Source organism: Girardinichthys multiradiatus, chromosome 6 (assembly GCF_021462225.1).
Source record: "Girardinichthys multiradiatus isolate DD_20200921_A chromosome 6, DD_fGirMul_XY1, whole genome shotgun sequence".
Taxonomy (NCBI): domain Eukaryota; kingdom Metazoa; phylum Chordata; class Actinopteri; order Cyprinodontiformes; family Goodeidae; genus Girardinichthys; species Girardinichthys multiradiatus.
The window spans coordinates 36,839,753-36,865,976 of NC_061799.1; the positions used below are offsets into that span (position 1 = coordinate 36,839,753).

At 40.1% G+C, this 26,224-nt stretch overlaps 1 protein-coding gene, 3 non-coding genes and 1 pseudogene across 4 annotated transcripts; all 5 read left to right on the forward strand.

The window, feature by feature from the left end:
- Positions 1 to 5,294: 5,294 nt before the first annotated feature.
- LOC124870137 (E3 ubiquitin-protein ligase HECTD3-like) lies at positions 5,295 to 12,398 on the forward strand. The gene is made up of 13 exons (XM_047368661.1): positions 5,295 to 5,326; positions 5,418 to 5,499; positions 7,276 to 7,458; positions 7,535 to 7,587; positions 7,673 to 7,841; positions 7,936 to 8,049; positions 9,004 to 9,093; positions 9,435 to 9,641; positions 9,721 to 9,850; positions 10,889 to 10,963; positions 11,097 to 11,178; positions 11,264 to 11,335; positions 12,171 to 12,398. Exons 1-13 carry the CDS (start codon positions 5,295 to 5,297, stop codon positions 12,253 to 12,255), a joined length of 1,374 nt encoding a protein of 457 aa, XP_047224617.1. The 3' UTR covers positions 12,256 to 12,398.
- Positions 12,399 to 12,997: 599 nt separating this feature from the next.
- On the forward strand, positions 12,998 to 15,778 carry LOC124869512 (annotated as a pseudogene).
- Positions 13,916 to 14,024, forward strand: LOC124870723. Its single transcript, XR_007038881.1, has one exon. It is a non-coding gene; the product is annotated as a small nucleolar RNA SNORD46 (small nucleolar RNA).
- On the forward strand, positions 14,225 to 14,292 carry LOC124870722. Its single transcript, XR_007038880.1, has one exon. It is a non-coding gene; the product is annotated as a small nucleolar RNA SNORD38 (small nucleolar RNA).
- Positions 14,825 to 14,893, forward strand: LOC124870711. Its single transcript, XR_007038870.1, has one exon. It is a non-coding gene; the product is annotated as a small nucleolar RNA SNORD38 (small nucleolar RNA).
- Positions 15,779 to 26,224: the final 10,446 nt, after the last annotated feature.

The following is a 26,224-nucleotide window of genomic DNA, read 5'->3' on the forward strand; positions in this document are numbered from 1 at the left end:
TGAGAGCAGTCCATTGACAGCAATCTTTCCAGTATTCACTCTTGTGTGTACTGGAAAATCATGAGTATCCTCTTTTCTGGGGGTGTGTAATGTCTCTAAATCTCAGTTAGGTTTAGGTCAGTTATGATTTCTTTTAGAAGTTTCCTGATTTGTTGATATGTATGTTCTATCCACTATAGGAGGTACAAGGTAAAAAACAAATGATGATATCAAGCAAGATTGTCTCCATTCAGAACATAAGCTGACACCAGAATGACTTGAACAGAAATTATAGTACTGCTTAAAATAATAAACATGGCTCTGGGTGAATATATTGATGTTATAACTCTGTTCAGAGTAGTAGTAGTACTACTAGCAACAATGTTACTTGTGGTGATAGGTGTATTGGTTTACGCAGCCATTTTAAATTATAGCTATCTAAGTTTCTCATTTTTAGAAACAAGCCGTTTTTTTTTCAATTTCTACTAGGGTGTCTGGAGTAGTGTAATAGTTGTTTCAGTCATCTTTTAGTTTTCTTTCAAAAATATCTCAGTGAGCCAAGCCAAATTCAATTCAATTCAATTAAGTTTTATTTATATAGCGCCAATTCACAACACATGTTGTCTCAAGGCACTTCACAACAGTCAGGTTCATACATTCCAATTAATCCTAACCATTGAACAGTGCAGTCGGATTCAGTTATTTATTCAAATTGGATAACAAGTTTTTCTTTCTAAGGAAACCCAGCAGATTGCATCCAGTCAGTGACTTGCAGCATTCACTCCTCCTGGATGAGCATGTAGAGACAGTGGACAGTCACTGGCGTTGACTTTGCAGCAATCCCTCATACTGAGCATGCAATCCCATGCTTCTGTTCACCAAAAAGTCCTGTTAACCTAAAGTCCCATCAAATATTGTTTTAAGATTATCATTAATCCTGTAGCCTGAACCTAAAAAAACAAAGTTGGGTTAATTGCCACTTAATTATTATTTAGTTAATTAATTTTACTACAGCCATTAAATAAATGAGAATTGCAGTGCTTTTTAATTGATCCTATGTGAAACAGCCTTAAAGATAAAGTTTTATACTAGCTTTGCCTGCAGAAAAGGGAAATGAGCACCAAGGAAAAAACGATGTAACAGAGGTAAACTTTAAGTGTGCATCAGTCTTATAAAAGAGTCGGACAGTCCTGTAGCCAGCTGCTCTTTAAGGATCACACTAACAGCTGTCTTTAAAATGGCTCTGACTGGTGTGTGCATCACAAAGACGCACCGTGATTTGGTACTTCATATCACTCACATTTGAAGTCAATACGGAAAACACAACACGCCTTGAAAACAAAGAGGCAAAGTTACTCATAATAGCATGTTATGCCCGTAGGTACTAATACCAATTATAGTCTTAACTGTTTTGGACCCAAATGTACCAAAGTGGACCCAGTATGTTACTCAGATAATCACCTCAAACTGTTTGGCACCAGAAATAGCATTTCCAACATTTATTCTCTAAATTATTCAGCAGATCTTCACATTTGTTCTTATGCTATTAAAAATCACAAACTTATTTAAAAAACCTTCTAGAAAGTCAGAATTTTCCATTTCAACAGAAAGTGCTGAACAAATATTTTATCATAATTGTAAAAAGAAAGTACACCCTCTTTGATTTCTAGAAATGTACATTTAAGGGCAAAATATGGCTTCTAAAATTACTTGAATCTAATCTTAAAAATGGAGAAACACTCTACAGATCCCGTACTGTGATTGTTTAATCAACAACGATGATGCCAAAATGGAAAAACTAAGTACCCAGTCAACCAAACCTCAACACCATTGAAAAGCTGGGGTCTTTAGTGGATCTTGGCAAATGTTGATTGTGGGACAACATTCCTCAACATTGTTAGAGATTGACAAAATTGGACAAAAATGTTTTTACTGCTAATGGTGTTCTCCAAGCTTTGAATCTTAGGATCTAGTTTGGTAAATGCTTTTCCATTTAATCTTTATTTTTCATCAGTAACTAAGGACAGTGTGGAATCAGTTGTATGTGTTTTTCTGCACTGGAAGTTATTAATAAATTTGGAACCTGGAGAAAAGTAGGTCAGGTTTAATCCTGATAAATAAAACCCCTCAAACTGAGAGAGGGTTCATATTTTTTTCTTAATGAGTTTAATCTCACTAATTTCCAATCTTCAGTTGTTTGAAGTTGGTCAAAAACAGAAAAATGTGATTATGTTTGTAACTAAATTCTTTAAAATGTCAAATATTTAAAGTTGCTATAAGTTTGTGTCTAACATAAAGACACCAGATATCAATCGGCTGGAGGTAATCTTATTCTATCATTTAAATATTATAAATTGATATTTTTGCGTATATCATATTTTCATCCACTTAATGAATTAAAGAGTAACTGTTAAAATTATCTCACCTAAATGGTTTTCGTTCTAGGAACTGCATCACTGATGTTATTCAGCTTAATTTTTAGGGAGTTGACTGGATGTTGTTTAGTTACTTTAGTCACATTCAGATCAGCAGCTAATTGTTAATTCCACCTGATCTATTATATAATTACTTCAAATAACCTTGTAGCCTTGCAAATAGCCTTTAAAATGGAGAATAAACCATATCTCTGTTTTCTTTTTTAGGTGTTTTGTCCAAAATGTCTTCCAGACATTCTTCGGAAAAGAATGTCTCAGAAAGATCTAATTGTGGGCTGCACGGTGGTGCAGTTGGTAGCAATGTTGCCTTGCAGCAAGAAGATCCTGGGTTCAATTCTCGGCCGGGGGTCTTTCTGCATGGAGTTTGCATGTTCTCCATCCACTAAGACAAATAAATAAATAATGCTACCCTGAGGTGTTTTGTTTTTCTTTTGACTTCTTATTTCAGTGGCAAAATGTTATTTTTCTGGAAATTATATGACATCTGAAAATATGCATTGCCTACTTGCAAACTTATTTGTTTCAGGTATTTTTTTTTATCAAGTAATGAGAGATCTGTGTCTCTTTAGACATACAGTATGTTCAAAAAGTGGCACTATGCTGAGTACCGTATTTTCCGCACTATAAGGCGCACTTAAAAACCATTAATTTTCTCAAAAAATGACAGTGCGCCTTGTAATCCGGAGCGCCTTATATATGGATCAATTGGTTAATTGGTTGATCCATACTGGTTGTACACGGCGCTCTGTCAAAATGTTTCAGTACGACTGGTAAACTACAAAGCCGCACCGCTTGCAGCATTACGGCTACCGTAGTCAGGGGCGTCGCCGAAGTAATAGCGGTAAACACCTGTACTGTGCTTACTCCTAGTCCAACACCACTTGTGTGTGTATAACGACCCCAAAATTGCACCTTTCAAGAGACACGCTTACGATGCTGAGTTCAAACTCAAGGCTGTCAACTACGCAGTCGAACATGGGAATAGAGCAGCAGCGAGAGAATTCAACAGTTAACGCTACTATATTGTGAATGTACTAACGTTTGATTTAGTGCATCAAACTGTTTCTTTTACGTGTTTACTGAATCAGGGAAAAGTTCCCTTTAACGTTTTAACTAACGTTTGATTTCAACTTCAACTTCATAGACTCCAATGCATTCCTAACGTGCGGTTGGCTCTATTCAATAGATTTCTATGTAGAGGAGACCTTACCATGAGAGTGAATGGAGTTATCAGAACGCTGGTTTGTAGTGTATTAATAAAGTTTGACTGACTGACTTATCTGACTGTTTTGTTGACATTCTCTTTAGCACAGCTCCATCTAGTGGATGCATAACGCAACCCCAGTCAAACGTTTGACTGCAGTGGCTTCTATTCTATGCGCCTTATAATCCGGTGCGCCCTATATATGAAAAAAGTTCTAAAATAGGCCATTCATTGAAGGTGCGCCTTATAATCTGGTGCGCCTTATAGTGCGGAAAATACGGTATTTTAATTAATTTTAATTAAAAAATTGACAATTTGGCAAATTTTTCTGTGTGTATTCTCAGTGCAAAGAACAGGATATGAGGTCACTCTTTCTTCAAAAACTATTGCCTTATTTAGCCAAGCTTAATAGATGGGTGCACCCAATTTAGCTTTTGAGTAAACGTCACTGGATGTTTATGGTCTTAAAAGCAAAAACTGTGGTTAATAAAAGATTAGTAGTTTGTGCTTTCATTTTAGGAAGATTTAAATTTATCTCCCTGATTTTGGAAAGGTGTGATCTCAGTTAAGTTTTCTCCCTAACAAAAAAAATGTGGATCTGCATTAACCACTTGGGCTTGTAAACCAGATTTGTACAAGTGCTGAATTGTGGTCCAGAGCCGCACAAAATCATTCCGAAGACCACAAAACGTTCCCCGGGCTGCACTTTGGACACCCCTGATCTAAAGCAAATGGCATTAGAAATCTCAGCAGGTGAAGAAAATGAAAGGAAACGCCTCGGTTAAACAGAAGTCTTTTTTGGAAGGTAGTTGGAGAGACGCATATATAGACAAATAATGCAAACTTAATAAATAATAATCAATTTCTCTGTTTCTCCCCATCAATCTGTCCACAGTCCAATCCAGTAGGTGGCGTTAATGCACCTTATTAGCTGGTTTGTCAACCGCCATTAATCCCAAGATTCAGGTTCGAATCAATTCAGCTTTGTCCAGCATGATTAATGACTTTTTTTCTGTTCCAGGAGGTTGGTCTCTTTTTGCAGATGACGTTGTACTATGGAAGAGAGGGTGAAACATTGTACATATATTAAATAAGGTCCAAGAAGCTATAAATGATGTGGTTGAATAGAGGAATGACTGGGGGCTTAGGTTTTCAGTTGAGTCAGTTTCAGTCTTTTTTACACGGTGGAATTTGAATGAAAACTTCAAACTACAGTTATATGGAGAGGAAGTGGAGATTGTTGGATCTTTCAAGTATTCGGGTGTGATATTTCATGCACGCTTTACATGGAGAGATCATATTGACAGGATTGAGGGAAAATGCAAAACAATAATAAATGTCATGGTGTGTTTAGCAGGAAGGGAGTGGGGAGCAAGTTGCTTAGCCCTAAAGAGAATATACCAAGTTATGATTAAGTCAGTATTAGATTATGGGTGTTTAGCCTATTTTACAGCAGCTGCTTTTATCTAAAAAAAAACTAGATCTGATCCAAGAACAGGCATTGAGAATGTGTTGTGGTGATTTTAAAACTTCCCCAGTGAATGCTTTGTAGGTGGAGATTGGAGAAATGCCATTAAAGATGAGGAGAAAACAGATCATGGCAAACTACTGGGTTCATCTCAACAGTCATGGCAAATCTCACCCTTCTAAACAAGTGCTTGAATATTGCTGGGAGTATGGAAAGTGCCAGATGGATCACTTTGGAAAGGTACTGAACTTTATATTTAGGTCAGTAATGTTTTCTTACTGCCCATGATGCCTTTTACCTTCAGTTTGGTTTCATATTTGGTCTGTTTCAGGTTCATCAGTCTACTTGACAATGTGCTGCCACACCTGGTGCCAGCCTGGGATTACAGCCTGGGAATGTTTAGCCAGATCAAAGTGAGTCAGATCATATGTCTTTATCTGGTCCAACAAATAAAATAAAACCAGTTGAAAGTTGAGGCACTGCTAGTGTTTAAATTGTGGTGACCTGCACTACTCTAAACAAACATAAGATCAACAGACAGTTGAATAGGTTAAATCAGACAAGGTTCATTTATTTGTACAAGGTTTGTTTCATAAAACAGAAGTTTCCTTCTGGTGCCTAGTGATGGAATTAATGCAAATATAAGTGAGATCGTTAAAAAAAAACATTATAAAGGAATGAATAAAACGGTCAGAACATCTGAGAATCAAAACTAAAGACAGCATTAAAGGGAACGAAGCCTCTGCTTTCAGAACACAAATGTTGCTGCATCTTATTTCATTATTCAAAGCAGCAGGATCAGAATTATTTTTCTACTGCTGCTTTCTTCACCTCAAGACTAAAAACGTTCATCTGAAAGAAACAAAAGTAAAACTCAAAAATAGGAAATATCTTTTTTCTTTAACTGCCTAATTTGCAGGGTCACAGCAGGATTTTATCAGCTGACTCGAAACATGAAACTGAAGGAAAAAACACAAATCTGATTTTTAAAAAAAAGAAGAAATCACATTTAAATTTGCAGATAAAAGGTCTAGTCTTTAGTGAGTCTGAATTTTGTAATTTTCTATTGTAGTTGTTTTTGTAGTAGTAGCCTCTATTTTTCTCAGTATATTCCAATAGCTGTTATGCACATATTGCAGAAACTTGTACTTTTCCTTTCCTCTGCCATAAGAAAGCCTGCTAGTTTTTTTTATGGCATTGCTGGTTGAAAAGCTTTTATTAATATTTCCTGAGACTTTTGCCCTTAATATAGTTCCCATACAGACTGGAAAACTGGATTTTAATTCAAGTATTTTCCAGATTTAGGTAGGTATGGAAATATGTAAAACAATATGGAAAGGTATTAGTGATTCCCACGTTACACTGTTCCTTCTATAAAGTCTTTAGGCTGTGATCACACCAGCCACTTTTGGTCCACTTTAAACGGATCAGAGTTCGTTTTCCCCTCCTCGGTCCAAACAACCGGACCGAGGCCCACTTTTTGTGGTGGTCTTGGTCCACTTCCAAACAAACTCTTGTACAGTTCACTTCTGGTGTGAATAGAAACCTCTATCTGACCCAACAACAGAAAACATATGTCTCTTTGGACTTAACAAGCCACCATAGCAGTGAACGTTATACTGAAATCTTACCTGAACCGTGCCCTGTTGCTTAGCAACACTGATGCCTGCGTGTTTTACCTCAGTGCAGAGGACAGCGTCACCCTCGGCGTGCAGCAAGCATTCGCTGACGCCGTTCCAAAATTATAAATAGAACGTTGCAAAATCAGTGTTGAATGAGCTGCTCTTGACCCTCACGATGATATTGCAGCTGTAATAACAACACAAATATGGAGAATAGAGGTGCTGCTCGCAGGATTTCCACAGTTGTTTCGCCCCGGTCTTTTCTGTCCAATGGGAACAATTGTCTTCACCCGCGTGGCTTTGTTTACAAGTTATAGTTCATTTGCCAAAAGTACAAAGTGTAAGCGAACTGCACCAAATGAAAAAATAAAAGTCGGTTTTTGGACCGGACTAAAGCAGCGGACCTTTAGAATAAGATCTACATTTCACAGAAGATTTTATTTTTTTCGACTCTGACATGTCTTTCTTTGAAATCGCACACCTGGAAGTATAGGAAATATGCTCCAAAAGAAATGTACTCACTTCTTTGTGTTTTTATCTCTTTGTGTGTTCTGTGGCGCCCTCTAGAGCATAAAGCAGTTCTTGCTGCTGTCCAAACGGCGCTCCGCCCTCATCATTCAGTGCCTGAAGGACTCAGAGACCAGCAAGCCTAACTTCATGCCTCGCCTCTACATCAACAGACGTCTGGCCATGGAGCACAGAGACAACCCGTCTCTGGACCCAAGCTGCAAGAACGCCGTGTTCAGTCAGGTCGGTTGTTAACTTCAGTGGTTCAGCTCATTCAGATGCTGTAGCTGTGGTCTCATGTTTATCTCTGCTCCTGAAGGTGTATCAAGGTCTCAAGCCATCCGACAAACATGAAAAGACTTTAGATTACAGGTACCTCTTCTTGGCCTCATGATATTAAGCTCAGTAAAGTTTGATCATAAACTTGGATATAAACGACTGTGTTTTGTCTCACCAGATGGCCAGCTCGCTATGACCAGTGGTGGGAATGCAAGTTCATTGCTGAGGGAATCATCGACCAAGGAGGAGGATTTCGGGACAGCCTGGCAGACATGTCGGAGGAGCTTTGCCCCAGCTCAGCTGAGTGTCCCATGCCTTTGCCGTTCTTCACTCGGACATCCAACCAGGTAGCAGGTCCAACCCCAACACTTTTTCTAAGGACCACACCAAGCTTCAATGAGCCTCACTTTTCTCAAACCATCATTTCCCTCTATCTGTCAGGGAGACTTTGAGGCCAGAGATTACTACGTACCTAACCCGTCCTGTAAAGACTTCCAAATATATGAGTGGATCGGTCAGCTGATGGGTGCTGCTCTCAGGGGAAAAGACTTCTTGGTGAGTCATACCTTCTCTCTTTTAACTGTAGGACAATGGAAGCAAGAATTTAGTACCTAAAGTCGTAGTTCAGGTGAGGTTCTGTTAGATGTATTAAGCTGTTGATACATACCTTGTTTTAGTGTCTTCTTTTCATATGAATCCACATTAGTTAAGCTCAGAGGCTGAAGCTAAGGGATAGTTTTAAGGAGGCCAACACAAAAGCTGACTTCTAACATATTCAAATAACTCCAAGCTCAAAAACATCATAGCATTGTAAGGAAGTGGTATTTTACAAACATATTAAACTCGTTTGTGATGCACAATTATTTACACAGAAGATGATGATTGTTCACACAGGAAATGGAGGCAGGAGACGGTGCGCCACCATTGATCTTCCTTTGTGAAACACTCAGAACAGAACATAAATCATTTCCAGTCAGAGTAACCATCTGATATAAAAACAACGTGGTGTAAAAAGCATAAATAATTAAGCGACATAAGTGAAGAATTTTTATGCTGCCTTTATGACAGAGCAACAAGAGAAAAGCCATAAGAAGTCTTGTTTTCTGTTCACAAAGGTTTTAGATGTAGAAAAACTGTTAGTGACATGCCCCAAAAGACTTGTACATTTATATGTGTTGGAATGGCCCAGTCAAAGTCCCAAGCTAAATCCAATCGAGAATTTGAAAATGGATGTTTACAGATCTGGTCAGTCTGACTGATCTTAAGCTATTTTGCTATTTCAGTAGTATTGACCCAGAGTGCTCCTCACATTTTTATTTCTGAAACATTTTGAAAACCACTTCAAAATTATGGACTGTGCATTGTTTCTGTATCTGAAAACCAAATAAAATGAAATAAAAACAAGTTTGTGGTTGTAACGTCAACTAAATGAGAAAAAAGGGGACAATGGGGACTTTTTTTGAAGACGGTGATTAGTTCTCTTTGTCCATTACTCTGTCCATCCTACAGGTGTTGGCTCTGCCTGGCCTGGTCTGGAAGCAGCTAACAGGGGAGGCAGTCAGCTGGAGCAAAGACTTCCCAGCAGTGGACTCGGTGCTGGTGAGGACTTCTATACTAGCTGTCATAAAATACAAAACATCTCAATCCTCAGGAGGGGACTCTGAACAGAGCTTAATACCAACAGGAGACTCTAGGTTCAGTAAACTGTCATGGCCAAAAATTATTGCAATATTTATTTGGTGACAGTTTATGCTTATAAACAAGTTATTTTGTTATATTTTTAATTGCTGTGAAATAATTATTTATGTTCTTTTTTTTTAATACTTGGTATATTCTCTTGGTTTTCCTGTGTCCAATTGTAAATTTTGCACAGAATTAAAAAATAAATGTGTCTTGGTCTTTGATGGCTTTCCATAAATTTGGCTCCAATCTGTGTTCAGGTAAACTTGCTGGAAGCCATGGAGAACATGGACAAAGAGACGTTCGAGTTCAGGTTCGGGGAGGAGCTGGTCTACACGACCCAGCTGACTGATGGTCAGATGATGGACCTCATCCCAGGTGGCAGCAACGTGCCAGTTCGATACGAGGACCGCAGCGAGTTCATCCGCCTGGTGCAGAAGGCTCGGCTGGAGGAGAGCAAGCAGCAGGTTAGAGATGAGTTCCTGTAACTTGTTGACGCTTCATGCGTTTTGTTGTCGTTGTCTGATTTTCTGTGTATTGCTGCAGATCGCAGCCATGCAGGCAGGGCTGCTGAAGGTGGTTCCTCAGGCCGTACTGGACCTCCTTACATGGCAGGAGGTGGAAAAGAAAGTGTGTGGAGACCCGGAGATTACTGTGGAAGCCCTAAAACGGCTCAGTAAGTTTTACTCTTAGAACAGGTGATGACGACCATTATTAAGCCAATAAACCAAGTTTAAAAGGCAACTTCAGTTTTAGAGGCAGGGAAATATATTACAAGAATGGCGCCAAAATGTAGGCACTACATAAAAAGAAATAATTAAAATAATTTAGAACAAATAAAGTGCAATCCATTACATAGATTATAAAACATTCATTCACTGGAAAGCTGTGGCGAATCAGTCCAAAAATAAAGGAGCCACCAAATTCAGGAACATATTAGGTTTTCATGAGCTGGTTCCAGAACTGAGGAGCATAGAAACTAAATGCTGGACCCCTTCGTTTAGTTTATTAGTCCTGGTAAGATAGAAAAATAGAAAGATTGTAAAGTATTTTATTTAACAAACTGGAGCCAATGCAGCGATCGAAGGACTGTGCATGATGGGTTTTTTGTATCTAACCTATTGAAAATAAAACTCAGCTCTAATTTTTGTGTCATAATGATAAAGATGCAATATCACCTCAGTTAGGGGCAGCATGATGATCTTAAATAAAAGTGTTCCAAGAACACAGCCTTTAGGAATTTCATATGTGATCTTTCCCAGGAAAACATCAAAAACTGCATCCTAATTATTATTTAGGCTGTTACTTATTACGAAATCTAGTTACCCATCTAACTTGGCTTCAGGTTTGGCCATGTTACCTACACCTACCAGCCATAACATTATGACCACTGAAAGGGGAAGATGAAAGCAAAGACTCTTGTTCTTGTATTGGCATTTAGGATTAGGATCAATATCTTGCAAAGCAAGGAAGCTTTTTGCAAGTTTAAAGTGTAAAAACCTGCAGCGATCAGGGGTGTTTTAGTACCAAAACACTTACTCAACATTTCATTGCTATTTTATGAATGATCAGTTTGCCCCGGTCTGCTCATACTGAAATCTGAGCCCTTTAAAGTGTTGTTGCATGTTGTGTTCAATAAAAGTTAAAATCTACCCAAAAAATACTCATTTAGATAATTTACATGAATGATAATAATGTTTTCATTACCAACCAGCACGCTACGAAGACCTGGAACAAAGTGATGTCAGAGTGCAGTACTTATGGGAGGCGCTGACAAACTTCACCAACGGTTAGTTCTCCGTTACATTTTACTCTAACTAACAACATATATATGAACTGTTAAGATAGGTCTTTTAAATTCAACTGAACAAACTAAAAATGAATTAAACTCAGATTAAACACAGTGATTTTTCCATATTCAGAGGATCGTAGCAGGTTTCTGAGGTTTGTAACGGGTAGAAGTCGTCTCCCTGCACCAATCTATGTCTTCCCTGACAAACAAGGGTATGCACAAGTGTTATATTTAAGAGTTGTATAACAATAGTGGAATAACAGAGTAATTCCAACTTGTTTTTGTTTACTAAATCAGGTCTGACACAACTGACGCACTTCCACAGTCGTCCACATGTTCCAGCACCCTGTATCTACCCAACTATCCAAGGTACGACCAAGTTAAGTGTCTTGTTCTTTGCAGCCTAATGACAAATAAAAAAAGGCTGAAAAAAAACCCCACATTTCTTGTCCCATCATTGTCATTCTCTTGTGCAAATTCGTTCCAGATTTTGCATGAAGGCCTTTCTTATTACCTGAATAAATTAAAACATTGCACAGTTCTATGACAACATGTGCCAAAGTAAATGTTGCATGCTGCTCCAGAGCCACAGGCTGCAGACTTCTGGTCTTACCTAAACTGAGCTTAGCAGCTGTCTGCTTAGCACCTTTCACATTGGTTATGTGAGGCTATTTTACACGCTTGTACTTCTTCTGCACTGGATCCTCCCGAGAAGCTCAGAGCTCACTCCGCCTGGGGGATCCATTCTCCACAGCTCTGGACAGAGAAATGACCGTAGAGGACATTTGCACGGCAGCTTCCTGTTTATCTCCTTATTTATTAGGTTTTACCTGTGTTAAGTTTTCACTTTTTCCATGTCTCATTCTGTATTGAGATCTGACAGAATTATTATTATTTCACTGCACTTTTATATTGGCGCAGGATGCTTCTGAGTGCATAAGTACGCATGCGGAGGGCTGGGCTTTTGAAGCTATTCTGGCCTAGCAGATTATTTAGCTTGTGGTTCGGACAAACCCAGTAAGGCATAGACTACATCCTGCTTCACCTTTAACCCACCAGCGATAGCCTAAAAGGCCAAAGCCTGTACACAGTAGAATCTGGGGTTACCATAGGTAACCTAATTTTTTGTTTAGTTTATTTCTGACCAGAATTGTGTATATATGAAGCGACCTGATAATGAAACTCTCACTGCTCTCCTCTTCAGTGCCAAGGTTTGTGAGGAAAAGCTGCGTTACGCTGCGTACAACTGTGTGGCCATCGACACCGACATGAGCCCCTGGGAAGAGTGATCTCTCTGCTGCCTCACTGAATGCTGCTCACTACAGTCCCTTCTAAAACAAAAACATGTATATCACCATGTTTATAATCACATCTTTACAACTGCCGGTTAACAATAGCTGTATATAATAAAGAACTTATAAGGAAACATGAACCTGACTCGTTGATGTTTGTGTAAACGGGTCATATGTTCCAGCCAAAATAATGATTTAAACAAGTACAGTTCTTTACATCTTTCTACATTACATCCAAGCAGACAGAGATGGTGTCAAGTTGTTTCTATCATTGGTTCTTCAGTCTTTCTGAAGGTCTCTGAAACTTTAGTTTAGTACGAAAAAATTGAAATAAAGTGATTATACAGATAGGACATTATCAATGGTGTTTTGGAATTTTAGGAATGGGATGTCTAAATATCTAAACCTAGGGAATTATTTGGTAATAGTGAGCTGTGACTGTTTTTAGCGCCCTCGCCCTCTGCTGATAAAATCAATGTACAGTAAAATCGAAGGATGTTTTTCCATATTTTTTATCACCGCCCCATGATACATTGTTTCTGACGGAATATTTTTAAAAAGGTGCTTTATTTACCGCAGAGAATCCGTTTCCTGGATTATAGTGAGTCCTTTTGAACCAATATGTACTTACAAAAACAGAACCCAGCACCCAGAAGTAATGGTTTCATTTGGACCATTGATGGGTTTGTCAAAAACGGAACTTCGAAAGTTATCGCGAGAGTCGCGAGGCTTCAAACTTTCCCATGAGCCCTTGCAGTTCCTCTTTCTAGCCGGCGCCTGAGAATGGGTACGTGTTGTCGTGCTAAGCTCCGAAGCAGAATCTTTGTCCATCTCTTGTTTTAGTGAAGGAATATTCCATCAATGGGTTGCAATGCTGCAGCTTAATGATTTTAAAATGTGTCTAGCTCGAACTTTGTTTCCTAAAATCAATAGATTGTGTTTTAATGTTATAGTTTTTAGACGTTGTGTGAAATGCTCCAAGATGGCTGCTCACATATGTATAGCTAGCTGCTGCAGCTGAAATGTGGTCGTAAACGGTTCACAGAGCTATTAAAAATGGGCCAGATGCCGTGTTGGGAGGTAGTATGAGTAACGTTACGTGCTGGGTTTGTGGAAGTTTATTTAAAAAGGTTTAAACAGTTTGAAGCTGTAGTGTGGGCTGTTGGTAGTAGCTAGCGTGCTGGTGGCGATCATGTCTTGCGGAGTTTGATGCACTTAAGGGTAAGGAATGTACATTTCACTACGTTATGATGTGTATTAGTAAATATAACTAGTTTAGAAATGTCACTGTCTGTTTTAAAAGCTTTATGCGATATGTTGTTTCACAATTAAACATTAGAGGCCTTAAATTGGTTGAAATTGCTTGAGTGGTGTGATGAAGCTCTATTATGCGGATCCTAAATCCAAAATGCGGACAAACCTTACCTTGGAGAACTGACCACTCAAGCACAGGAATGTTTTCAGTGAATGTCGGAGCAGAAACTGTGATGTGACACCTTTTTAAAACATTTTTCTAGGTATCTCAAGGGACAACTGGCATAAACGCCGCAAGACCGGCGGTAAACGCAAGCCGTACCACAAGAAGAGGAAGTATGAGCTCGGGCGTCCACCTGCAAACACAAAGGTGAGCAAAAAGACTGGCTTGCTTTGTTAAAGCAGCATGGGTGATGAAAACTTGCCCTTAGGTAGGCTCCTTTTTGTGCCGTTTTGGTTCAAAACTTTGGACCTACCAATGGTAGGACTTGTCATAGTTACACTGACATGCTGCAGTGCAAACCAGTTGCTTTTACTGCTGCTGTAGTTCAAAGGATTGCTTTAACAGAACTTTACTCTTAGCTTGGACCTCGTCGCATCCACACAGTGAGGGTCCGTGGTGGGAACAAGAAGTACCGTGCTCTGAGGCTGGAAACTTCTCATGGGGCTCTGAGGGTGAGTGTCTCCTGTTTTGGCCTCCCATGATGCCTCTTTTCCATGGTGATAACTTTGTCAGTTCTGCTACTGAGTGTAAGTGGTGAATTCAAAGACTCTGAGAAAAACCTCCTGTAAAACTAAAGTTTTCTTCAACTGTTGGGTTTTCTTCTAAGTTTGCTTCGCTCTGTGTATTCAGGCTGCACGCGCAAGACCAGGATCATTGATGTGGTCTACAACGCCTCCAACAACGAGCTGGTGAGAACCAAGACGCTGGTGAAGAACTGCATCGTGCTTGTTGACAGCCTTCCCTTCAGACAGTGGTATGAGGCTCACTACGCCACTCCTCTGGGATGCAAGAAGGGAGCCAAGCTGGTACGTTTAATACTTCTTAAATTGTTTTTAAAGATGTAGTTTAACATACAAGATGTAAATTGATGCCAAATTCATTAAATTTGTCTGATTTTTGTTTAACATCATTAGATTGTATATGGTCGCTTTCTAAGGACTCCTACCTTCTGTGTTCTGTTGGTTTAGAACATAACATTTTGAGATGTTTAGAAGTTAAAAAGTTAGCTTTTAGCTGGTTGAGGTTGGTCACATGACCCTTGTATTTTGACGCCCCGTGGCACAACTATCCTCTGATCTCAAGCACGTCTTTCCATGATGATAACTTTGACCAGTTCTGCTACTGAATGGAAGTGGTGACACCAGAGTCTCTGAGAAAGACTGGCTAGAAGCACCAAAAAAAGTCAGAAATTTTATATTTATCGAGACAGATTTATTTCTTATCCTAAGTTGTTTCCTGTTCTGCTTGCAGACTCCTGAAGAGGAGGAAATCCTAAATAAGAAGAGGTCCAAGAAGACCCAGAAGAAGTATGATGATCGTAAAAAGACATCCAAGATCAGCACTCTCCTGGAGGAGCAGTTCCTGCAGGGAAAACTGCTTGGTAAGTCAAACATTTGGCCCCTAATCCAGAAAGGAGTTAAAAGTATGGATGAAAAGAAAGTTGACTGTCGAGAAATCAAACCTGTAAATCTCTGGCTAAGAAGAGATTCTAACGTTGTTTAATGTCTACATTTTGAATCATGGGTACCTTAGTGCTTAAAATCTCTTGCAGTCAGTTTTTGGTCATAAATGGGTTTTGTTCTAGAATATCAGCTTGTAGTTTGGTGTGTTTTTACTAGCGCCCACATCAGGAGGAGAATTTACTTGACTTGAGCTGCACTGATACTGCAGGCATTTGGGGGGTTGAATGCTCCTTAAAGCAAGGCATCAATAAGGATAAGCAGCTGAAACTGCTGTAGTGTAGAATTTAAAAAGTTTAAGGACCTAGACGAACATGTTTGTGTTTAATTTCTTTAGAAATCACGTTACAATATGTTTCTGTTAAACCTGATTGCTGCTTTGGTTTTTAAGTTCCTCTAATAAATTTGGTTTTGCTTGTTTTTCCACAGCTTGCATTGCCTCCAGACCCGGCCAGTGTGGCAGGGCCGACGGCTATCTCCTGGAGGGCAAGGAGCTGGAGTTCTACCTGAGGAAGATCAAGGCCAAGAAAGGCAAATAGATGTACAGCTGTTTGATACACCAATAAAACTCAAATGTCCCACACCTGATTGTTTCTTCTGGGGTCATTGTTAAAGAGGAACAGTTTTCTGTCTGAGGTCTGCAGAATGAGAAGGTGTAACTGTGCAGGAGCTAGTGGAAATATTTAAATCTGAATATAAATGGGACAACTTATCACATAATACTCAGATGTAAAATATCTTGGTGTCATGCTGGATTCTTATTTAGGATTGGATAACATGCAAAGATGTTTCACAGAACTGGAAAAATAAATTAGCAACTTCAGTTCATGTTTTTCAAACAAAGCCACTGAATGACCTCTTGATCACAAGTAACATCTATTTCAATCTACTGTGGACTAAAAATAAGCTGGTGATTGAGATGTTGGGCAGGGACCCCATCTGTTCACATCACTATCATATTGTAAAGAAACTGAATAAGGAAATTTGAAGAATTTATAGAATCAAATCTTAACCCTCTTATTATCCATGGGGTTAATGTGACTATTCAAAGTTTTATGTCTCCATATTAATATTTGACATTTTTTGGCTTCATATTTTGTTACTTTTCCAAATTTAAGGGTAAACAAAATGACACGACAATATTTTTTCAATGTCCTGTGCACATGTTGCACGCATCAGTGTTCATTGGGGTCAGTTTGACTCCAGGCTGTTTTAGCTGTATAAAACATATCAGAAATATCAATATTTTACACACGTGTGTTTTGGACGACACTATAATGTGAGATCTTAAAAAACTTAAGGGCCCTAACTCTTTGCAACCCTACATAACCATAACTACAGTAGTGCGTGAATGACGAATAGTTCAAACGACATGGAAAAGGGGAAACACTGTGAGAAGTTTGATATTACCATACTGTACTTCACTCAACAAACAAGAAACCATATAAGTTTTCCCCAGCAGCCTTCTGACTCATCTCTTTTGGTGCTGTGCGCTCCCTTTCTGCTCTCTGCTGTAATGAAAAAGACTCCTAAGAAAAGGTTTCTGTAAATGAGGAGTTGTCAAACTCTTTGACCGTGTAGGTAACACGAGAACATGTCTGAAACAGAGGATAACATTGAGGAGGACCCTGATTATGAGGCATATTCCACTAATGAATCAGTGTTGACCCTCCTGTAATCTCTCAACTCCCAGCAAACACTCTACTTCTCAAAAATGGAAAGTTATTGTGGTCTGTATCCACATTTCCACAACAGGGTAGACTCAGTGCTGCTAACATTGTTAAAATGGTTCCAGAGCCTACCAGATACACTGTCAGCCATGTCCAATACATATAATCAGCATTTGAGCTGTTCATACACACAATCAATTGAAAAGGATATAGTTGAGGCAACAAATTTAGAGGGAAGGTGCGTGTATGGAGATAGTTGGAAAGAGGTGGATGGAACTCATACGCCTACATTGGGATACTCGTTTTATCTACAAGCCAAAAGACAAAGCAACAGCAATGGATCCAACAAAATGAAAGGCGTTACTACCCTTAAATTGCTTTTCATTCCAAAAGTTATGACAAAAATACACTCACCGGCCACTTTATTAGGTACACCTGTCCAACTGCTTGTTAACGCATGTTTCTTATCAGCCAATCACATGGCAGCAACTCAATGCATTTAGGCATGTAGACATGGTCAAGAGGATCTGCTGCAGTTCAAACCGAGCATCAGAATGGGGAAGAAAGGTAATTTAAGTGACTTTGAACGTGGCATGGTTGTTGGTGCCACACGGGCTGGTCTGAGTATTTCAGAAACTCCTGATCTACTGGGATTTTCACGCACTACCATCTCTAGGGTTTACAGAGAACGGTCCGGAAAAGAGAAAATATCCAGTGAGCGGCAGTTCTGTGGGCATAAATGCCTTGTTGATGCCAGAGGTCAGAGGAGAATGGCCAGACTGGTTCAAGCTGATAGAAAGGCAACAGTAACTCAAAACCAAGGCACGCAGAAGAGCATCTCTGAACGCACAACACGTCGAACCTTGAAGCTTTCTGTCTCGTTATCTATTTATTGGATCATTTACTTTTGTAAAAGGAGTCAGGCAAATTTGGTGTTCCTTTATTAGGTATTAATTTAAATGCTTTTACTGTGATTTACTAAACTTTTCTGTTTTCTTTGTATTTACTCTGCAGTTTTTCTGTTCCACTTCAGTTCAGGATTAAATAAAAGGGTTACTTTTACTTCATCACTTTTCTAACACAGAACCAAATATTTAACATTTTTAGAGCACCTTCGTATTCATGAATGCTGCATTGTGGTGTTTCGGGGGACAAGAATGGATTAATTGTATTTCAATTCATTTCAATGTGGAAAATGGATTCCACATATGAATAATTCCAGTTAAGAGCTCCATCGTGGAACAAATTAACTTATAAAGTAGAAGCACCACCAGGGGCGTTATTAGAGTCTGAACCATTGGGGTCTTTAACCCAGGCACTAAATAATTTAATTTTCATCAGATGGCGGCCCAGTTTATAAGTCATTTAAAGTTAAAGTGACACAGGACATGTTGTAGCAACTCTCTGCCTTGGCTGGGTTTCCACTGAATTTACTGAATGTAAATTATTGTGAATCAAACTAAAAAGCTTCACAATAATTTGTGAGTTTTCTCATAACCCTGTCCTGTCTGACCATTTTTTAATAACCTTTGAGTTTAATTTAACTGAGTACTCCACACCTGAAAGAAAATTTCATTATAGTAGATCATTATCAGACAATGCTGTAACAACCTTTAAAGAATCTGTTCCACTTTTGATTTCCTCATTATCACAGAAAAACACAGTGGAGGGCAATAATTGTGTTTCTGCCTCTTCACAAATTGATTCTCTTGTTCATTGTGTTTCTTCCTCATTGCGTGGTGCATTAGACAATGCAGCGCCTCTGAAAAAGAAGGTAATTATTTATAGGAAGCTGGTTCCCTGATTTAATTCAGAGCTGCGTATTTTAAATCACAATGTTAGAAAATTGGAGAGAAAATGGCGCTGTACACACCTAGAGGATTCCTACTTAATCTGGAAAAATAGGCTACTGTTGTATAAAAAGACACTTCACCAAGCTAGAACAGCTTATTTCTCATCATTAATAGAAGAGAACAAGAATAATCCTAGGTTTCTCTTTAGTACAGTTGCTAAACTTACACAGAGTCATAGCTCTGTTGAGCCATCCATTCCCTTAGCTCTCAGCAGTCATGACTTTATGGGATTCTTCTTAAATAAAATTGATTTTTTTATAAAGAAAATCTTTGACATACTCCCAAAGATGATTACTTCATCCTCAGCAAGTGAGACAACATTGGAAGTAACTCTAGAACCTGATTTGTGTTTGGACTGTTTTAATCCTGTGGAGTTTCCTGAGTTATCAGAAATATTAGCTTCATCTAAACCTTGTATGTTAGACCCAATCCCAACCAAATTATTTAAGGAAGTGTTCCCTCTGATTACCAGCCCCATTTTAGATATGATTAATTTATCCTTAGTAAATGGATATGTACCACAGGCTTTTAAGGTAGCTGTAATTAAACCTTTTCTTAAGAAACCTTCACTTGATCGAGATGACTTAATAAATTACAGACCTACATCCAATCTTCTATTCTTATCTAAAATTCTTGAGAAAATTGTTGCTAATCAAATGTGTGAACATTTACACAGCAATGACCTGTTTGAAGAGTTTCAGTCAGGTTTCAGAGCTCATCATAGCACTGAAACAGCTCTGCTGAAAGTCACTAATGATATTCTTATGGCCTCGGATAATGGACTTGTGTCTGTACTGGTTCTGTTAGATCTCAGTGCTGCATTTGATACAGTCGATCACAATATTCTCTTAAAAAGGCTGGAATATGCTGTAGGGATCTGGGGAACAGCGCTATGCTGGTTTAAATCTTATCTGTTTGACAGATTCCAGTTTGTTCATGTAAATGATAAATCATCTTTAAACTCCAGGGTTAATTGTGGAGTACCGCAGGGTTCAGTACTTGGGCCAATTCTCTTTACTATATATATATGCTTCCAATAGGTCAAATTATCAGGCAGCATGGGATAAATTTGCATCACATGTGCCATTACTGTTAATTAATTATGAGCTTCTTGTTTTTCAAAGTGAGGAACTGCACTGTGGTGTCTGTTAAGTTAGGGGAACAAAAAGCATTTGGACTGTTTTGTGAGTGTGCACAAAACGTTGGTTGCTTATGTTTAATATTTGCATAAAGCTAAAAAACATTAAATGTCAGAGTTCCTAGTTCCTTCTTAAAATCATTTGCATGTTTTGGACATCATATCTGATGCATATGAAAATTACAACCATTAGTAATGTGTGAACATTGTAATTCTTTACTATCAGGATGTCCACTACATGCAGTTAAAAGCCTTCAGCTGATTCAAAATGCTGCAGCAAGAGTTCTGATGACAATTAAAAAGAGAGATCATATTTCTCCTATTTTAGCTTCCCTTTATTGGCTCCCTTTTAAATCCAGAATATAATTTAAAATTCTCCTCCTCACATATAAAGCCCTTAATGATATAGCTCCATCATACATCAGAGATCTGATTGTTCCATATATTCCTAACAGAGCACTTCGTTCTCAGACTGCAGGTTTACTGGTGGTTCCTAGAGTCTCTAGAAGTAGAATGGGAGGCAGATCCTTTAGTTATCAGGCTCCTCTCCTGTGGAACCAGCTCCCAGTTTTGGTCCTTGAGGCAGACACCCTGTCTACTTTTAAGGCTAGGCTTAAAACTTTCCTTTTTGATAAAGCTTATAGTTAGAGTGGCTTAGGTTATCCTGAGCTATCTCTGGTACATTCTCATACTACTCCCCAATTTTGCATTATTTGCTGTTAACTTTTAACTTTACATTCTCTCTCTTTTCTCTTCTTAGAAGCTGCACCTGACCTGACTCTGTATCTACCTGTGACACCTTCCTGGAGGGGGGCATTATCCAAGCTTCCGCTGCCAACAACTTAATGCTCACCTTCTACCGATGATACACTTCGCCCTGTGTTTCAGTGTTTAACCCTATTTTTCTCCTAGACATAGTTACTGACTGACCATTTACTGTGACTAACTGTATGTGCTCTCTCTCATCCTCTAAACCTGAAAACTGGCTCAGAGTTTTCTGTTTTATCTTCTTAGATGAAACCACTAAAAGAGCTACATGCATTAACATTTACTTTTCCTACCCATAGAAAGGACTCCTGGATCAGTGCTTCTTTGTTCTCTTTGTGTCTCTGCTCTGTTCTCTCAAACCCCCAGTCGGTCGTGGCAGATGGCCGCTCACACCGAGCCTGGTTCTGCTGGAGGTTTCTTCCTGTTAAAAGGGAGTTTTTCCTCTCCACTGTCGCTACATGCATGCTCAGTATGAGGGATTGCTGCAAAGTCAACGCCAGTGACTGTCCACTGTCTCTACATGCTCATCCAGGAGGAGTGAATGCTGCAAGTCACTGACTGGATGCAATCTGCTGGGTTTCCTTAGACAGAAAAACTTTTGATCCAATTTGAATAAATAATTGAATCTGACTGCACTGTTCAATGGTTAGGATTAATTGGAATGTATGTACCTGACTTTTGTGAAGTGCCTTGAGACGACATGTGTTGTGAATTGGCGCTATATAAATAAACTGAATAGAATTGAATTTAAATTAAGTATCACAGGTTCTTCTTCACGAGTGGGTGAGGAATGGAGCGGGAGATCGACAGACGGATCGGTGCCGCTGCCGCAGTAATGCTGGTGCTGTGCCGGTCCGTTGTGGTGAAGAGAGAGCTGAGCCGAGAAGCGAAACTCTTGATGTACCGGTCGGTCTACGTTCCTACCCTCACCTATGGCCATGAACTTTGGGTCATGACCAAAAGAACGAGATCCCGGATACAAGCGGCTGAAATGAGCTTCCTCCGTAGGGTTGCCGGGCACTCCCTTAGAGATAGGCTGAGGAGCTCAGAGTAGAGCCGCCACTCCTCCACATCAAGGGGAACCAGTTGAGGTAGCTTGGACATCTATACCGGATGCCTCCTGAACACCTCCCAGGTGTTCCAGGCATGTCCCACCGGGAGAAGGCCCAGGGGACGGCCCAGGACACGCTAGAGGGACTATGTCTCTCAGCTGGATGGGAACGCCTTGGGCTCCCCCGGAGGAGCTGGAGGAGGTGTCTGGGGAGAGGGAAGTCTTGGCGTCCCTTAATTAGTTTGCTGCCCCCGTGACCCGGATAAAGCGAAAGATGCTGAGTAAGGAACGAACAATAATTTTATTTTTTCCTAGTGGCTGGGCACTCCCTTAGAGATAGGGTGAGGAGCTCGGCCACACGGGAGGGGCTCGGAACAGAGCCGCTGCTCCTCCACATGATAGTTAGGATTAATTGGGATGTATGCACCTGACTTGAAATCTGTATGACAAGGTTGTATTGTGAGATAGATTGTATTGAATAAAGTGCCTTGAGACAACATGTGTTGTGAATTGGCACTATATAAATAAAACTGAATTGAATTGAATGTTCATATCTCGGCTTGAGCCAAAGTTTCACCCCTTTCACAGCTGCAAAAATCCGATTTTAAATTAAGACTGGTGGTAAAAGATCATATTAGTGAGGCCGTACTAAGCTGCATAGTTATAACCATAGGATGCTTTTCACTACTTACCAGGTAGGAGGTGTTCACAGTCCAGGAGGGGTCACAGGAAATGTGAATGCCCAGGAACGTTATGCTGTCCACGTGCTCCACCACCTCCCCCTGTATGTAGAGATGAGCGTGTTTGCTTCTTCTGGACCTTCTGTAATCCACTATGACTTCCTTGGTCTTGTTAGTTTTCAGTATGAGGTTGTTCCTGGAGCACTACTGAGTCAGGTTGTGGACCTCCTTTCTGTAGTGGGTCTTATCATAGTTAGATAGGAGACCCACCACAGTGGTGTTGTCTGCAAACTTCACAACCATGTTTTCTGAATGGCAGAGCAGTCGTGTGTGAATAGGGTGAAGAGGGCAGAGCTGAGAACACAACCCTGTGGCGTGCCGGTGTTGAGGATGTAAGGGCAGATGTAAGTCTTCCCATCCTCACCACCTGGGGCCTGTTGGTGAGGAAGTCGCTGATCCAGGAGCAAAGTAGTGCAGATAAACCGAGGTTGCGGAGGTTCATGGCCAGCATGTCAGGAGTGATGGTGCTGAAGGCTGAGCTGAAGTCCACAAATAGCATCCCAACATGGTTGTTAGGGTGCTGCAGATGAGTCAGAGCCGTGTAGAGTGCTAAAGAGACAGCATCCCCCGTGGAGCGATTTTCCCTGTAGGCAAACTGCAGGCTGTGTAGGCCAGCAGGGATGGCGTCCTTGATGTACTTCAGGATGATCCTTTGAAAGCACTTCGTGATGAGCAACAGAGCAACATTATCATTATCATTAAGGCAGGTGATAGTTGATTCTTTTGGGCACAGGCACAATAGTGGAGGACTTCGGGCATGCAGGGACCATTGAAAGCTGCAGGAGGAGGCTGAAGAGAAAAACTCCTGCAAGTTGGTCGGCACATGATTTTAGCATCCGACCTGACACCATGTCTGGACCTGCAGCTTTGTTGATGTTGATCTTCTTCATAGTGGAGGTCAGTTGGTGCAGCTGCAGGCCTAGAGGCTGATGCTGCTCCTCCGGCTGAGGTGGTTGCTCAGTCCTTCAGCTGCTTGGTGTATCAAAGCGTGCAAAGAAGCTGTTTAAGGTGTAAGGAAGAGCTGAGTCATGGCTGAGCTGCTTGTCGCTATGCTTATAATCTGTGATGGATCCAACGCTCTCCATATACTGCATGGGTTGTCATTCATGAAGTGCTCCTTGGTACACTGCTTGTATCTTTGCTTAGCCTGCTGGATGCCCTTTTTCAGTTCTCTCCATGCTCTGCTTTAGGTCAGCCGGTGAGCTGCATCCCGAGCTCTTTGCAGGACTCGCACTGTGCTGTCCACCCATAGTTTCTGGTTAGGGAAAACTGGATTGTTTTTGTGGGTAGGACAGCATCCTTGCAAAAGTGAATATAGGACAGCACAGATGTGTATTTCTCCAGATCAGCATTCTTTTTAAACACTCCCCAGTTTGTGTGCTCAAAGCAGTCCTGCAAGGCTGAGCAGGCATCTTCAGTCCAAACCTGGATGGTTCTGATGATGGGCTTGGTTCTGCAGATCAGAGGTTTGTAGGCAGGGATCAGGTCCACAGAGATATGATCTGACGTTCTAAAGTGAGGAGCTGCTGCAGCTTGGTATGCTCCAATTACGATCACAGCTGCCTCTGGATTATTGTTCATTTAGCTGTTGAGGCTCTACAGTTCCTCCAGGGCTAGCTTAGCATTAGCTCTTGGTGGTAGATAGGCTACTGAGCTGAGTTTTCTAACCAGTTTAAAGCTCTGCACTTCACTGCACGTGAAAACACGAACAAAATCACATAGATGAACAAAAAGAGCCTTCAATGATCGTGATCACTACTCCAAGTAGCCTCACAAGACATTTTCAAACTCTTTTGTCTTCAGATTGACACTCTTGTGAGTTTAAACGGTAAATGTTATGTGATATATTGACTACCATCCATTACTGAATGAACCTAAAATCAAAGAGTTGGAGGGTGTGGAGCTGGTGGTGTAGGGGTTTAAGTGTGCGACCCATGCAGAGGCCTTAGTCCTTGATGCAGGCTGTGGCGGGATTGAATCCCAGCCCTAGTGATAGTTTTTGCACACCCTTCCCTCACTTGTTCCACCATTTTCTGTCTGCTTACAGTCAAGAAATGATAAAATAAAGGCCACTAGTGCGGCAAAAAAAACAAAAAAAAAGAGGTGGAGATTTTTTAATCAGTTGGTTCCAACAATTAAGTATGCCTACATCTTTGGTCAGTAGTGAATGAAAAAGGAATATTTCACCGTTTTTGGGTGCATGCAAAAATATTCCTTTTGCATGCACTTGTTTTTGTTCCTTAAAAATATTCTGAGGATGACCTTGACTACTGACAATATGCACAGACTAAACTGCTGTATAAACATCACATTTCTGCATCTGTCTATCCATGAAAAAGCCTGAAGATCCCAGAAAGACTTTCTGTTTACTTTATTTTTATGATGGACTTCAATGCAAATGTGTCTAATCAGGTGGTTTTTTTAAATTTTTTATATGAAATAATGAAAGTTCCTCTTATTTAATTTCCTCCAGATAAAACGATTTGACTTGCAAATATGATCAGGGAAACATTCCACTGAAACATTAAACATGAGGTCCATGTTTTCCACACTCATATCTTTCATTTCATCATCAACATTTTCTGTGAGCTTTAGCATCTCAGCCACAAAACATACACGTATATTGACCCTCAAGGGCAGTTGGATCCATCCAACTAGCCAAATATATTGTTTGTATGCAGATTGTGAATGCACAGCACGGCACAGAATATGGTGTCTAACCAAATATTGCATGCAAGCAGTCATTTGTAATTGCAATATCCACAGTAAGCCCAGCACATTCGTTTTGTCATTTAAAAGAATGAGTGGAACCATTATTGGCACCCTTATTGTTAAAACTGAAAGCAAAGTGAAAGCAAACTTTACCACATTAACATGAAAACATTAACACAAAGGTATGTTTGTTCATGAAAAATTTTTTAAATCACTAATGTACCTGTTCTCAAGGAGTAACAACTGAAAAACTCAAACTTCTGGAAAATCTTGAATCTGTTTTACAAACCCAACAAAGTCTGGAAGCCTTGTAAAATAAAATAATATATAAATTTTGGATGAGATAAAAGCACAAGGACTGGTTTGGCTGGAGCGACCATAGACATAAGTATATCATGTCTATGGGAGCAACACCCCACCCTCTGAGTTAACAGGTACTAGCAGCCAGTCAGGTGACATCACGCCAGTATAAAAGCCTTCAGTGATCAGAGCATCAGAGCAGAACAACCAGAGTAGAGATGCCTAAAAATCCAACGTATCTGTAAGCTCCTGTAGACAGGTAAGATTATTTGGTTTAAATTAATTATTGACTGCAGTGTTGTGTAAAAAAGGTTCAAATTAGTGAATTTAGAGATTTAAATGAATTTGATTATTTTGGTTATTTTAGTAATTATCTTAGATTTAAACAGTAAAGCTATTCACTTAATTTAGTGTAGATTTAGTTGTTAATATTTTAAAACTAATAAATAACAAAATCCCGGATAAAAGTGGCTGAAATGAGCTTCTGCCGTATGGTGGCCGGGCACTCCCTTAGCCTTAGAGATAGGGTGAGGAGTAGAGCCGCTGCTCCTCCATATCGAGAGGAGCCAGTTGAGGTGGCATCTATACCGGATGCCTCCTGGACGCCTTCCTCGGGATGTGTTCCAGGCACGTCCCACCGGGAGGAGGCCCAGGGGACGACCCAGGACACGCTGGAGGGACTGTGTCTCTTGGCTGGCCTGGGAACGCCTTGGGCTCCCCCCGGAGGAGCTGGAGGAGGTTTCTAGGGAGTGGGACGTCTGGGTGTCTCTGCTGCCCCCGCAACTCGGTCCCGGATA

Coding starts and splice junctions, on each gene's coding strand:
- LOC124870137 (XM_047368661.1), top strand. CDS start 5,295: ATGGAAAGTGCCAGATGGATCACTTTGGAAAG. Junction 7,842..7,935: donor TCACTCGGACATCCAACCAG/GTAGCAGGTCCA, acceptor TCTATCTGTCAG/GGAGACTTTGAGGCCAGAGA. Junction 10,964..11,096: donor GCTGACAAACTTCACCAACG/GTTAGTTCTCCG, acceptor TTCCATATTCAG/AGGATCGTAGCAGGTTTCTG.